The sequence below is a fragment of the Lutjanus erythropterus genome, chromosome 5 (genome assembly GCF_056507025.1).
Source record: "Lutjanus erythropterus isolate fLutEry1 chromosome 5, fLutEry1.hap2, whole genome shotgun sequence".
Taxonomy (NCBI): Eukaryota; Metazoa; Chordata; class Actinopteri; order Lutjaniformes; family Lutjanidae; genus Lutjanus; species Lutjanus erythropterus.
Window position 1 is genome coordinate 6,305,318 of NC_139321.1, and position 15,425 is coordinate 6,320,742.

The 15,425-nt window shown below is 38.9% G+C and overlaps 1 protein-coding gene across 3 annotated transcripts in view; it reads left to right on the forward strand.

The window, feature by feature from the left end:
- The window catches only part of ctnna1 (catenin (cadherin-associated protein), alpha 1), a 91,712-nt gene that overhangs the window by 44,133 nt on the left and 32,154 nt on the right, over positions 1 to 15,425 (forward strand). For all 3 annotated transcript variants that reach the window (XM_084718610.1, XM_084718611.1, XM_084718612.1), the window contains exons 8-13: positions 62 to 142; positions 395 to 547; positions 8,244 to 8,336; positions 9,984 to 10,140; positions 10,952 to 11,152; positions 14,085 to 14,236. In XM_084718610.1, the coding sequence (XP_084574736.1) occupies positions 62 to 142; positions 395 to 547; positions 8,244 to 8,336; positions 9,984 to 10,140; positions 10,952 to 11,152; positions 14,085 to 14,236 (837 nt within the window). The remainder of the gene's footprint in view (positions 1 to 61; positions 143 to 394; positions 548 to 8,243; positions 8,337 to 9,983; positions 10,141 to 10,951; positions 11,153 to 14,084; positions 14,237 to 15,425) is intronic.

The following is a 15,425-nucleotide window of genomic DNA, read 5'->3' on the forward strand; positions in this document are numbered from 1 at the left end:
TACTGGAAACATACTTGTCACTGCACCATACACTAATTCATCTCCCATGTTCATGTTGCAGGCTGGGAGAAAGGACAGGAGCGATGCTCTGAACACAGCCATCGACAGGATGACCAAGAAGACCAGAGACCTGCGCAGACAGGTATGTTTTTGTCAATTGTGTCTTCCCACATAATGTCTAAGGTTTTAATATAAAGAATTTGTTTAGTAATTTTTCCCCCCTAAAAATAGTTTATCTGTACTTTGGCTAGCTGTCCTCTGAGGAAGTTGTCGTTTGTCTAGAGTACGGAGGGGACAGGTCAACAAACATTACTGAAGATGTCGGTGCATAAACACAAGATTATATATTATTTTAACACTGCCTTTGCTTTTTTTTTCATTTCTTACTTCACAGCTGCGTAAAGCTGTAATGGACCATGTCTCCGACTCTTTCCTGGAGACCAATGTTCCCCTCCTGGTCCTGATCGAGGCTGCCAAGAATGGCAACGAGAAAGAAGTCAAGGAATATGCACAGGTGTTCCGTGAGCACGCCAACAAGCTGATCGAGGTAATGTAGATTTTCAAGGCTTTCACACTCAAACTGATGTGACCCAAATATAGAACATTTGTGTTTTTGTTTTTTTTCCCCTTTTCATCCCATCGGTTATGGACATTTTAGCTTAGCTCATAGTAAACATCAGTCTTCATCAAGTTTCTCTGTTCAATATCTGTGCTTCTGTTTTCAGAGATTCCCTTGTGATACAACTTTAGGATTACAGTGCCCCAGAAAACAGCAATCTGGGATCTTTTTTTCCCTAATGAAAACAAGGCTGTAAACATTGAAATTATTTTCTGTGGTTGCTGTCTTTGTCTCTCACTCTGTGTGCGTGTGTCTCTCTCACATGCACACACACATACACTTTCTAACAGCATTTTTAAAACTGAGGGCGATGCTGATTCTAATCTGATAGTGTGATGCTATAGAGAGCAGACAAACAGAACGTTGCTGCGTGTGGTTATAGCAACAGATCAAATTTTTAAGCAGAACCAAAGGAGTGAAACAACCACAACTCAAGGATAAGTGCTATCTCTGGGAAAATGTTGTCCTTGCCACAACAGATTGAAGTACTACTTCTCATTGGCCAAATCCACATGTGTGCTACAGTGATACTTACAAAGATAAATATCTTAAAAGGAGCCTAGTGCATCCTGCTTTTTACCCCTCTCTGCAGCTGGTGTCATGCCTTAACAGAGGAGCATGTTTTGGGAAGGATTTGTTTGTCTCCTGTGTTGTATACATGAATACAGATGCAAGAGGCTAGTGCTGGACTTGGGTGGATGGGCAACGAGCTAAAAGAAACATCAGCTGTCCTCATTAGTGGACTTTCCTGCTATTTCTTAAATGCCTGTGTCAGAGCATCATATTCTGACATTTGAAAGTGACTTCTCCCCATGGGCAGATGACCGTGAGTGTAGCTGGATCGGTTGGTCCAGTGAAAGCAGGGCAGCACAATCAGTCACTGGGGAAACTGCTGAAGCATCAGAGGGAAAAGGGGACCATGCTGAGGAATAGACCCTTAAGTAGCCCCTGGAGGCCTTAGTGTCAGAAGTGGCATTAGAGCATGACATTGGTGTAATGCTAAAGTATGACATCTGCTCATAACATTTAGATGGGATACACAAAGAAAACACAGGTTTGATTAGAAATTACCCGTATCACAGATGAATGTCATTAAAAAGTACTTATTTAGTGATACACAGTTGGATGTAATGGAGTTCCTTTCATAATGAATTTGAAGGCATTTCCATTGAAATAGGCAGTGTTGTTCTGGTGTCCAGCTAAGCTTAGTAGACTTAAGTGATTTCAGCTGCACAAGTGACAGGTAGAACAAACTGTCCTCCATAAACCAATTAAATATCAATAATGAAACCAAAGAAAAAATGTACGGCAAGAAAAACTAGCATTCACTCATAGTTACTGGGTGATAGTCAGAGTTTTTGACTGTCATATCTTTGAGGAAAAATGTTTTATCCAATCTTAGTCCAATCTTGGAGTTTGTAAAGTGGAACTAAATTGCTAGCTCAGTCTACTCTTACTGAAATATTCATCAGCAAAAATAGATTTTGTCACATTAATAAGCAATGGTAGTAACAGATCTGAATAGCGCGAGTGCTGACTTATGTCATTAGAACTGGTAAAAGTTGAATAGTGCTATTTAAATATAAAAACTACATTTTGGCAGACGTTGATGATAAAAAACCCCCCCAAAAAAACGATATTTCAGACAGTGTGTGTGTTGTTGTGCTCAATTTAAAATAGTCAAATTAGGATAACAGAACACAGAGGACGCACAAGGTTTACATAGATAATAAAGAACCTCCCCACATAATATAATAGTTGTGTTTTAAGCCCTGGGCAAACTCGGTCAAAATCTGCCTAGTAGCTCACTGTAGTTGTAACTACTGGGTTGTAAATAATGAAACTTGTAGTTATAGCTTTAAATACAAATTTCATGTCTGGGAACACACATTGTACAGTACACCATGTAATGCGGGTAGTTTAGAACCCTGCAGCAATCTGTAGTAGTTTTTAATTTGAATGTGTGTGCCCCTTTCACTAAAGCACAATCACATAATTTTGTGTTGCAGTAAGAGACCCCTAATATATATATGAAATTCATAAACACATTGTAATGACATTTGAAGGTAATGATAATGCACACACATGAAAGGACTTGAATGTAGACAGCTGACTTGGTGTTAAAGGTGTTTTCAGATGCTAAGTGATTTCTGGAGGCAGCATGATTGCATGCAAAAGCGATGTAGAGGCAGGAGGAGATGCAGCCAGGCATTCATTCTTGCTCCAGTACATTTAGGCCAAGATGCGTCTGTGTGAGTTAACAGTAGTGATGATTTTATCAATAAATTGACAAATGCATGTTTGTATTTTCAAGTAAAGTCAGTTCTCTTTTAGGGTTTTAAAATGCTCCTATCTGATAAAGTAGTATTAATTACTCATTTGTATTTCTTTGTTTGTCATGAAATATTCAGAAGTTGCATGCCATAATTCCTTTATTCTGGCAAAGAATTGCAACCTTTTTAGCAGCAACCAGTGTTTCATTTTATCATATCAGATTAGCTCTTGGCTTTTTTAGCGCAAGTATTGTGTAATTGTTCAGGCAAAACATTACTGTAGAGCAAGCCAACATCAGTGCAGCCAACTGAGCAAAGTAAGTCACAGTAGTACTCTAAGCTTTCACCTCTGAGTGAAAATGGTTGACATTTCTCTGCAAATGCATCGTGCAAAATGGGTATTAAACGGTGCTGTAAGTTACTCTGGAAAAGAGCCTCTTCCAACACAATAGATGTGAGTGAATGGAGTGTCCAAAGTGAGGAGTAACAAAATGTTTGGTTCCTTATCACATAAGGAATGAATATGTTGTAAATGTAATATGCCCCCTATTCAGAAGTCAAGAACAGCAAAGTGCCACCAATCTCAGGCTGTTTGTATGACATCATGAGTTGTGCAAGTGTAGGCTGCCTTAAGGCAAATGGTGCATTAGTTCACACACATTTGTTTGAAAGCAACATTATTACTGACCTACATTCATTTGTAGGCCCTTTTAAGCAGCCCCCTCTACCCTTGTTTGTCACAACATGATTCATTTGAAAGCTACTCTTTATATGATTAAATAAGCAAAATTAGAGTGTTTACTTTATGGGTTTCATTTACTTGAAGTGTCAAATCCCCTGGAGTTATCAAATGGCAGCATACTGTTATTATGTGATTACAAAATTCACCTAATGTTTAAATGAATTAAGTCAAGGTTATGACCTGACAACAGAGATTGCCACCATTGAAGCCCTTTTCTCTTGGGAGTGGGGCTGGAATATCCCACAACACATTCACATCTATCCACTATGCAACAACACCAATTCTAAAAAAAAAAGTATATAAATATACACATTTTAAATTTGCATTCTGTTTATAAATTATTTAATTTTACACTGTGTCCTAACTTAAAGGAACAGTTAACCACATAACCATGGTTTTGGTGTGAGTTAGCGGGTTTTGGAGATATTGAGATGTCTTACTGCTCTTGAATATTATGGAACCAGATGGCACTTCACTTGTGGTGCTCAGAATGCTAAAAAAAAAAATACATTTGAAAAACTCAACAGCAATTTTTCTTTCCAGAAACCATGACTCAAGATAATTCACAGGCTTTGTTGTGAGCAGTTTAATGTAGGCACTACTTCCTCTCTAGTAGAAAGACAGGGGTTCCATTAGATTTTACTGCAGAAAGAAAGTCATTCCAGTAGAATCTTCTGGTGAAAGAAAAAGAGTTCCTCTATGACACTTGCTGACAGGATGACACTACGGGTAAGAGGAAAAATGTATATTTTTGACTTGGGGGTACATTGTGTTAAAAAGTAGTCATATCTGTATGGAAACAATGCCCAAGTGGCAATAAACGTTCATATATTACTGATATTTGGTGCAAATCCAAGACATTCTATGGCAGCCATATTGGTGTGAAATAGTAGGGTAACCACAGGTTACCAATGATACTAATTAATGTCCTGTTCCATTTAGTTTAGCAGAGCCTTTCCAGTGATCCTTAATTATTATTGGTAACACCTATGTTTACCTTACTGTTTCATGTAAAAAAAGGCTGCTGTGGAAAGGTTCTATGGTTTAGCTGTTTTTCCTGTCTTACTAGGCTTTTTTAAGCAGTGAAACTCTGAAGAGCAGGGGGAGAAAGAGACTGTGCCTAGTGTTGTTGCCTCAAGGCCATGTTCTTAAAGGTTCCAGGGTGCTCAGGACGATGTAGAGATTTTAATAGGGGAAGAATGTAGCCATGCAGCTCATGCCACAAAAATTGCCTATTCATCCTAATGAGAAGATTGACAGCTAAGGAATGGGGGGAAGAGGGAAATTGATTCAATATGACATGCATCAGGCTTTGAGGCGCTCATCCAGGCAACGGGATGGTAGTGACATTAGATAGGGGATTAGTTCACATTATTTAGATAAGTTGATGTTTGTTTTGAGTGCACATTCTGTTTTCATTATGAGCTTTGGAGTGAAAAGCAGCTATCAGTGATCGAAATTTGCAACATGACAAGTCAAGATGCAGAGATGCCTCCATTGAAGTGTGAACAGTGTTCCAGTGGGTTAGTGCAATCAGTGGTGGAAATTGTCAGAATTTACTGGAAGATTTTTTATTTTTTAGTATTATCACACTGTGCTAAAAGCTTTTTTCATGAATTTAACACAGAAAAATACCCAAATATGATAAGATGTTTGTACATTTCTTTATTTAATTTTATGATGAATAATAATGTTCAAGTCCAATGCTTTCCTCGCATTAACAAAATCTTTGAAGAGATTTTTCTTTTTAAAAATAAGACAGGAAATTAGGATAATGTGAATGCTTGTCAGTTTTTAAGCATGGCCTCCCTTTTATCAAGTTTCCAACCTTGTTTTTATTAAGAGAGCTCCTAAAAAAAGAAATACAGCGACAGATTTTTACCTGATTTTATTTAATACATTGATGACATTGCATATTTAGCTTCCAAAACACATTCTCCTCTATCCCCCTCCTCTCCTCCTGTCCTCTCTCCTCTCCTGGCAGCCAAGGGGAAATATTTACGATCTGGTATCTGCCCTTGTTTGGCTATATTTCCTTGAGCTTTCAGGTCTGCATTTTCTTAGCATTTAAATGTCGGTTCATTAAGATGGATACATATTATTTTGTGTGATATTTGTGATGCAGAGGGATTCATTGAACATGCTGCCCTTGCATACTGTTGGAATAATGAAACGGTGGGTTCTGATCACAACAAGCTTGGCTTGTCATCTCATCAATTTAAGTCTACATAATATCCATTACATTATACATAGACTCACACACAGCATTTCTACCAAGTGTGTGTGCACTGAGTGTTAGTTAAGGAAATAGGAGGTGGTAAAAATGGTACACAGTGTTAAAGGCATAAGGATAAAGTTTATAGGATTGTCCTTCATACGTGTGTCTGCCTAGGTAGCATAATTGAATTACCGGTCCATGCTCATTTTAAGTGATTTGACATGTTCATTGTCATTGAATGAAATGCATATATGTTGGATGAGTCTGGATTTATGTGACTTAGTAGCCTGATGAAGCTGATGTTGTGCAAGAATCAAAACTGTGCATTTTTAGTATATGTTTGCGCAGACTTGGTTAACTCTGACTCCCCTGGCACTTTAAATAGTATGGTACAGCATGGCAAGTGGAACAGCGTTAGTTGACTTGAGGGTAGAATTTCCTTGTTTGGCTTTCCCCCCACAGTCACTTTATGCTGAAATGGCTGTTTTCCCAGTGGTATCATGGTGAGAGTGAGAGAAAGCTTATGTGAAAGATCATGAAAGTAAAAACACAGGTCTCTCCATAAAGTGCCAGTTTTTCTTCATGTACCGGCACACTCACCCCTCCTCTCGGGTTACTGAATGTTCTCCCCGTGGTCCCTGCATGTGTTTGCATAGTGATGTAGAATGTGTTTATATCAATGTTTCAGAGCTTCAGCAGCGCAGTGGAATAAGTGCTTCTCATCAGCAAAATTGCTCAGGAATTTTAAGGTGGGGGTGGGTATCTTCATGTAGAATTGAGACTGAGGAGGAGAGGATCTTTCACACTCTCATTCACTCTGCTCCTCCTGCAATCGTTGATGCATTCCACCACCCGTGCTTTAATGGATTTTTTTTTCTTTTTTCGTTTTTACAACCTGAGTCTTATTTTCATAGATTTGCTCCACATTTTTATGCTTACAGCATTTTATCTACCATCTTAGATCCCAGCACCTAGTAGAGTTCATTGGGGCAAACATGAGCAATCTAATCACACAGGTTGAAATTAAGCCTGTTTTTTTTTTTTTTTTTTTTTTAAAGAGATAGTTCAGATTATTTAATCTGGGGTTGTATGAGGATAGTCAGGGTATTAAGTACAGTAGATGGAGGTCAGCACAGCCCCCAGAGAGAGGCACCAGCACGGAAACTAAGCAATGTGCTGCTGTAAACAGGGTCGGCAGGGTCAGCTTCTCTTAACCTCTCTTCAAATAATCCAAACTATCCCTACAATTGTCTTATTCTGATGAGGATATAATTAAAAATACTAAAATGAACACCCAAGCTGTCCATTATTAACATTCATTTGATTTTCAAATACAGCTTTCTCCTTTGCATTCATCCATTCTGATGAATTCTGCTTGTAGTGTTTGAATGCAGTGTATGATGCTCAGTTTAAAATATTATAATAAATCTGTTTTTTTTAATAACCATGTGATTGTCTCACTGCTTATGGTGCTGCATGACCCAGATCTCAGCTGTTAAATTAGTGACCAAAATATAACAAATTGATGGCTGAAACTACAAAAATAAGACCCAGGTTCTTCACAAAACCCTTTGTCCTTGCCTTTGCTATAGAGCAATCATGAGTCTGTTTTTGCCTTTTTAATTGATTATGTTTCCGCACATTTTTCTGTCCATCGGATAATCCCACTTTGGCACACTTCCTCATATTCCAGGCGTTCTGTTTCTGCATTGTTGCCAGCACATCCCAACTAACAAATGGGAATCTTCAAAGTCTCTGACCTATATTTTTGTGAATATGAGTAGATGCATAATGTTGCTCTGGAAGCTGCAAGAATATTTAGAAATAATTGTGAGGGAGCTTGATTTGTTGGTCAATACCAGAAAATATACTCACAAACCATAAATGTTGGCAGCCTAGAGCAAGACCTGCTTAGCTCAGCACTCCAGTTCTCACTCGTTTCTGAAAGTGTCAGGAATATTTGCCTCCCTGATTCCTGTAGGGTAATGGCAATCTGGCAGCTTTGTGATATGTTCACTGAGAATAACCACATCCTCGAGTTGCCAGTTACAACTTACATTTGCATTTACTATTTTTTTGGGAAACAACTACAAAACTTTTATTTTATCTATTCACAGCTTAGCTTTTGTTTGCCCTCCTACTTCTCATTTTTTCCCTTCTGTGCCACCATATTGTATCGTTTTAGCAGCTTTATAAATTAATCCTCAGTACTGGGTTTGTATTCCACAGGGATTGCATGTATTACAGTGCTGCTCTATTTCTGATACCATAATGAACTTATCCAAGTTTAATTATGTATCTATGTATTGCTCTTTCTTTGTTTCTCTCAAAATAAAACTGTGTCACAGTCCCTGTCTCTTGCTAAAAATGAGATGTGTGTTTCTTGTTTAGGTGGCCAACCTAGCATGCTCCATCTCCAACAATGAAGAGGGAGTGAAGCTGGTCCGCATGGCAGCATCTCAACTGGAAAGTCTTTGCCCCCAGGTACCTGGCTGTTTTGCCCGCAACTTCCACAGAGCTCACTGATTGTGCACCTCTTTGAGAGGCTGCCACATTGTCTTTTAATACTAGCACTAGGAGTTGCCACTGTAAAAATGCTTAGTTCACACACACACAGTAGCTTCAGTAATTACACACTATAATTAATATTGCAGCTCTGATGTTTCAAGTTTTGATTTCAACTGTTCAGGCCTATTTACATGCAGGTATTTTATGATCAGATGAGGACAATATTCCATTTGTTTGCAGTCACCATGTACACACTGAAAAATGTTTATCAAATTAGTGTCAAGAGTCCAGAATATAATGCAAATTGTACAAATTACAGTCTTGGTTTTCTTGTCAATCTTCTGAATTAGCATGATATGGATACACTGCAGTCTAATTTCCTTCAGTGTTAAGTTTATCCACATTTGTGCTGGAAAGGTGGTGGAGTGAACTGGACACAGCACTGTGTGTGGGTGTTGTCTTTCTTCCCACAGTCTATTCATTTTAACAACAAAGAAATTAAATAAAATACTGAAGGTAGTTTCAAGCATGCCACACAGAAACTGACACAGCTATGGGTTATGACAAGGGGGGAAACCAACAAAATAATAGCTAGCTGGAGTTGCCAGTGCAGTGACAAGGACATGAGCCCCCACTGGTTTCTCACCTGCAAAACACTGTTTTTCGTTGTTTGTTGGAATATACAGCCATGCCAAAGGTAATGCTTCCTGGAATTGAATTCCAGGATACTGCTGCTGGCAAAGTAGAAATTTGCCCCTGTGCAGCCTGTGTGTACCCCCACCTCTGATATTGAAATGTTCTGTACACCAAAGAAGAATCAAATAATCTCTGAAAAGCTGACAGGGAATATCTCTCTATAAGCCATCTATTTTAACAAAAATGTATAAAAGCAAACAAACTGTGCTTGAAGCAGGTAGGGGTGCTCTATTTACATGGAGCAACACATTTTGCTTAACAGTAAATCAAACATATAAATGGAAATGGAAAATAGAAAAACCAAAAAGTACAGTTAAAAGATGGCAACTATTTTCTAAATGCTGACATTTACAGTTACAATGTTTTGTCTGCATGTGAGTGCATTGATTCACCTCTTTCACTTCTGCTGGATCCTGTGAAAACCATTGTGGCTGTAATTGCACATCCCCCACCCCTATTTCCAAAAATCCCTCCCATCCATACAAGATCCTGCTGCTCCAGATTTAGCAGTTTATATACATAATTTTTCACATCAAAACTGCAAATGGTTTGTCCACCATTGAGCCCATCTTTTCATCCTTTACCCTGCTAACTACCAGTCCCTCCTCTATACCTCTGAGCCTTGCCAGCTCTCTCCACTTTGCTGCCACTGCTCCTTTTAATCTCATCTAATGACTCCTATTCGCCCTGAGCTTTGATATCCACAGATGTTTCTTTCCCAAAAACAAGCAGCTATTAGTTTTATTTCATTCAATCCTTCAAAACACGCCGTGTCTATAATCACTCCCAGCAATGAATTGCCTGCATGCTGCAGTCCCAACACTGGGGTGGGAGAGTGGGGGGCTTCGCACAATCAACCTATGCTAATGTTGTGGCTGAGGGCTATGCTATAATGGAGCTTTAATGGCTGTAATTGGGTGATTACAGGTGATTAATGCAGCGTTGGCCCTTGCTGCCAAGCCCAACAGTAAGGTGGCCCAGGACAATATGGATTTGTTCAAGGAGCAGTGGGAGAAGCAGGTCCGCGTCCTCACTGATGCTGTTGATGACATAACATCCATTGACGACTTCCTCTGTGTGTCTGGTGAGTGTTCCTCATCTGCATTTCATAGCCATCCAGGGAGGAAATAAATTATTTATATTGTTGCAATGATCATTAATGATGTGTGTGTGTGTGTGTGTGTATTTTTTTTTAATGTGACAACAGACAGTGCACTGCCGATTAGCAGGCTGCACTTTTGGTCAGTAGTAAGACAGATTTGCACAAAGTACTTAAGGCCATTCTTAAGAGGAGGTACAACAGCTGTAAAGGATCTGTGGTATTAGTCTTTTGTGATGAGAGCCATACATATCAAGGCTGACTGGGCTCCACAGAGGAAACTACTGAAGCATCAGCAGCACTACGTCTGAAATTGACATCCTGTCACGTGTGTTAAAGCGCACAAATGGTTTGTCAGGCATACCCTTAAAGAGTTCTCGTTAAGCATTAAGCAGAGTGACTTCTCTCACCTCCAGCCAAGGACAGACTGTAATTTACACTGTGGACATTTGCATTTTACAGGCTCCCCATTAATAAGCAGTCTGAGAATTTGTCTTCAGCGCTCCCCATCCTATTCTCGAGCTTCCCAGTGGCCCTCTTAATTTGGGGACTATGCAAACACGAAATGAAGGCTGGGAATTTCCTAACTATGTGTGTTTTCTCATTATTACTCATATAATGTTCCATCTTTGATTAAAGCATGTCTTGAATGAAAAGAAAACTGAAAATACTGTTTTAATTTAAATATCTAGACTAACCTTTTTGCATCCAGACAGGCTGATGGCATATTTGAAGCTAAATGTTTGAGTTATACAAAGTATACACTACTAACTGCATCATTGTTTTATGTCTCCAGAGAACCACATCCTGGAGGATGTGAATAAGTGTGTCATCGCTCTGCAGGAGAAAGATGTTGATGGTTTGGATCGCACTGCCGGGGCCATTCGAGGCCGTGCCGCCAGAGTCGTCCATGTGGTGACTTCGGAAATGGACAATTATGAACCTGGAGTCTACACAGAGAAGGTCCTGGAGGCCACCAAGCTCCTCACTGACACAGGTAAACATGGAAAACATGATTCTGTAATGTGGAGAAGAATACTTATGTTAATTTCTGCCAACAGACTGCATTCATTTAAATGAGATTCAATAATTTGACAGTTGGTGGGAATCTGATACAATCCATCAGCCAAAACTATCATTTAAATGCTTTACTGAACTTTTGAGTGGAGTTATTTTAAGCTCAAGGAAGAAAAAAACATAGCCAGTTGCAATTTTTGTATTTATTAGAATTTCATTTTTGATGTTTGAATGGTGCTGACCAATCAAAAATGTTGCAAAAGGTTCTGTGTGTGAAAAGTTTAAATAAAATGAAGCAGCAGTATTGCATAACTGAGTCATGTTGTGGGCTATATATTCCTTCCTGTAGGGAAGTAGAATATTTGTTTCAGTTTTGAGTATGTTTTTAGATGGCTGTGGTTAAACAAAGTGCATCAGTACAAATGTATTATTAACAGCTTATTTGAGAGAGAAAAATCAGTGTCAGCAGATACTGATAGTGATATCGTATCAGATGTGAAAAAGTGGTTTAGTCATCCCTATTTTTTACTGCTCATTATGAATTTAGAATGTATTAGATTATCTGAACCCATCAATCTTAGTATGCCTATGGTACTGTGTCCATTTCGTGCCTGATAACAATGTTTTGTGTTGTATCCACAGCCACACTCAGATCTGTCTACTTGGTTTTTATCTCAGAATTCTGCTCTTGAAGAGCTTTTGAATGTCTTTACTGTGGATGCTGTTTCAAGTTTGAATGTCATTGGCATTTAAAAAAGCAAAACGTTTTTTCTAGACACCCAGAATCGGCTTGGAAAATGCAATTGTCTGTTTCTAGCCATTCCCATATTTATTATGAAATCAGCATTGTGGGATCCAACCACCTCCAACTCAGCTGACACCATTAATCTGCACAGCAGGCACTGTTCAGTTGTCAGATAGCCCTGAATATTTTAACCTAAGTTATAGAAGTTGTGTTTTTTTCCATACACTCTGCTATATCATTATCAGGCGGTATGTGTGAGCAGTGTTAGCTTCCATCACTAGCAAGTTAACAAGATGGCAGAACGATTTGTCGGTTGTCAGATTTAGAAACGGCTTGGCCCTCTCGAGGGTGGGCCTATTAAAAGTCAGGAAATGCATGCTGTGGTTCAAGCAGGATTTCTGCTGTAGCTCAGAGAGGTGGTGAGCTCTGGAGACGTGGGCTGTCATGAGAATATTTTGTCAGATTTTCTCGTGTCCTCTCGCCAGTAAACTGATGGGCTTCAGGTTAAAACGGAGTTGCTCATTAATAATAGAATATCTGCTCTGTCATCTGTATAGACTAGCATTAGTGCATTAAATGGGACAAGGGTTTTTTTCATAGGTGTGTTGAGCCAACTTTCAGAGATTTGTAGATTGTTAAAAGAATTTGAATTTCATCAGTCAGTATGGCATTTCATAGAGTTGAATACTGTCTGACTGAAAGTTCCTTTCATTTGTCATTAATCTAAAGATAAAAAAAAATGGTAATTGTATGTAAATGAGTATGTATTGTGCATTTATTAAGAGTTGGAGTTGCAAAAGGCTAATTACATTGACAAACCCAAATCATGACCATATTTCACAACACAGTTCAATAATAAAAAGAGCAGTTTTTGTCCTAATTAGAGGTTGAGTGATTGCTAAATGGTAAATGCAGTGAAAAAAATCACGTCTCTACATCAGCATCTATTTGAAAACTGTTATGCATGCTAATGTTCGCTGTATATTGTGATGGGTCTGGTACTGTAGTCGGATTGTGCCACTGAGACAAAAGATGTGATGTGACGTGTGGTTGCAGCGCTAGAGTTCATTAGCTGTGCATTAGACATGAATGACAATGCATTGTTGCAGCTTTTTGTCTTTTTAATGTGAAATGATTTGAAAGGCTCATCAGTAATAGGTGGAGGGAAGTGATTGCTGTGACTGTAACAGTCACAATACTACCAGATTTTCCATTTTCCTTTTGAACATAATTTTCATACAGAAGCCTGCAGGTTATAAATGGTCTCTAAGCACAAAACCAAATCTTATGTTTTTTACTCTCTCTCTCTCTTCTTGCTCCTGCTGCTCTCTGCCTCCACATCTGCTTCCCTGACATCCATGCCTCTCCAACGAAGGCCTAGCAGAATCCTAAATACTGAATTTGAAATATTATTAATGCAGATGTGCTGGAGAGCCCTCTGGAGCTGTTATTAAATCGTCAGTGGGGCACAATACATGCCCGCTGGGACAGCTTTGTGAGACCTTCTATTGGAAAACTCTGTTATGCCAAATCTGGAATCTACTCCCTTCAGCATTTTGTTCCCTATTTCTCATGAAACCATAGAAGACAGTTCAGTACGCAAATAGACCAACAGTGCAAAATTCCATCTGTCCAAGTTAAATGTGATGACTGCACTTTTTAATTAATCATTCAGAGGCGACTATCTTCACTGGCACAGAACAGAATTAGGCCTTACTGGTATTTTTGAGGGAGTCATTTATAATAATCTCAAAGATGATTTCTTCAGTACACTGACTGTATTGATGCTTTATGTCAAGTAGCTTTTATAACATGCAGTCATAGGAGGGATGTCATATGTGCAAAATAGTAAGGCATACTGCTCTGGTAAAATCTCACCTTTGTGCTAATGCTTTCACAAACCCATTGGCTCTGTGTTGGTTTTGTGTTGGAGGTGTTTGGACTATTGGTTTTAGCAACATTTAATTCTGTCGATGTACATTCTTTTTAAAGTATTCATGTGGTATAACACCTTCCATCCCTCACTGGTGTGTATTTGTTGTCTGTTCTTTTACGCTGTGCTTACTTTTATGTACCTTCCTTCTCTTTGTGTTTTGTGGAGTGAATCTTTTTCAAAATTGTTTTTCTCTCTCTTTTCCTTTTCCCTTCTTCCTCCCACCTTTTTCAGTTATGCCACGGTTCACAGAGCAAGTGGAGTCTGCAGTAGAGGCCTTGAGTGCAAACCCCTCGCAACCTGTGGATGAGAACGAGTTCATTGACGCGTCCCGTCTGGTATATGATGGCATTCGTGACATTCGCAAGGCTGTCCTCATGATCAGAGTAAGTTTGCGCTGTTTTTTTTTTTTTTCTTTTACTGTGGCTTGTAGTGCTCTGTACCCATTTAGATGGTTTTGTTGTGAGTTGCAGAGTTTTAGAGATGTCTGTCTTCTTGCCAATATAATGGGATTAAATGGCACTCAGCTTGTGTTGTTAAAAACTTAAAAAGTTTTTTGAAAAATTTAACACTTGTGTCCTCTTCCAGAAAGAGCAGTTTTATGTAGGAACTACTTTCTTTCTACTAGAAAAACAAGTAAATCTGCTGCTGGAAGAAAGAAGTCATGGTAGATTTTACCATAGAAAGAAAATAATCCATAGACCTTCGTGTGAGCAGTCTCATGTAGGACCTATCTTACATAACTGAGTAATTTCCGCGATTTCTGGAAAGACACTGCTGTTGAATTTTTCGGACGTATTTTTTGGTGGTTTCAGCCTCACAAGCCAACTGCTATATAGTCCCATTATATTCCCATTAGATAAGGCAGGCATCTCTACAGCCAATATCTTCAAAACGCTGCAACTCACAGTAAAACTATCTTGATGAATAAATAGCACTACAGGTCAGAGTAAAAATATTTGTAATGTTGGGGTGAACTGTCCCTTTAAAGGTTAACAGATTCTCCTCCCGGTTAGACTTGGACAGTGCGTGTGTGAGATATGTTTGCTACCTGTTCTGCCCTAGAAAATGGACAGAGCTGAACCTGTCAGGAGCAAATAAATGTTGCTTCACTTCAACATATTTTCCCATGCAAAGAAAGTTTTGCCTTTGGCCATATTAAGAAGCTGTAGATCATTGAAAACCACACAAGCCCTATGTAAAGGTTAAAATTAATTTACCATGGGCAGCATTAATTTGATGAATTTAATTTAAAACATTTCAGCAGACATAATCTAATCTACAACATTGTGGAGTCCTTGATTATTGTAGTGTAATGTAATTGTATATATATGGCCTTTGGTTTGTGCACCAGATGCTGTTTTTAATGATATGTGAGAATCTGTATATGCGTGAGGCCCTAGAAGCCAGTGATTAACTTGTCTCATGCAAGAGCAGACCTAATTGACCAGACTTGCAATCTAGCAGCCTTGGTTGTCTGTGGGTTAATGGCCTTTGCTTGAGTAGAACTATAACTGAGACAGATGGTAGTTGGGTACCTAATTGACTGACAATGTGCAGACAAGAAAACCCACC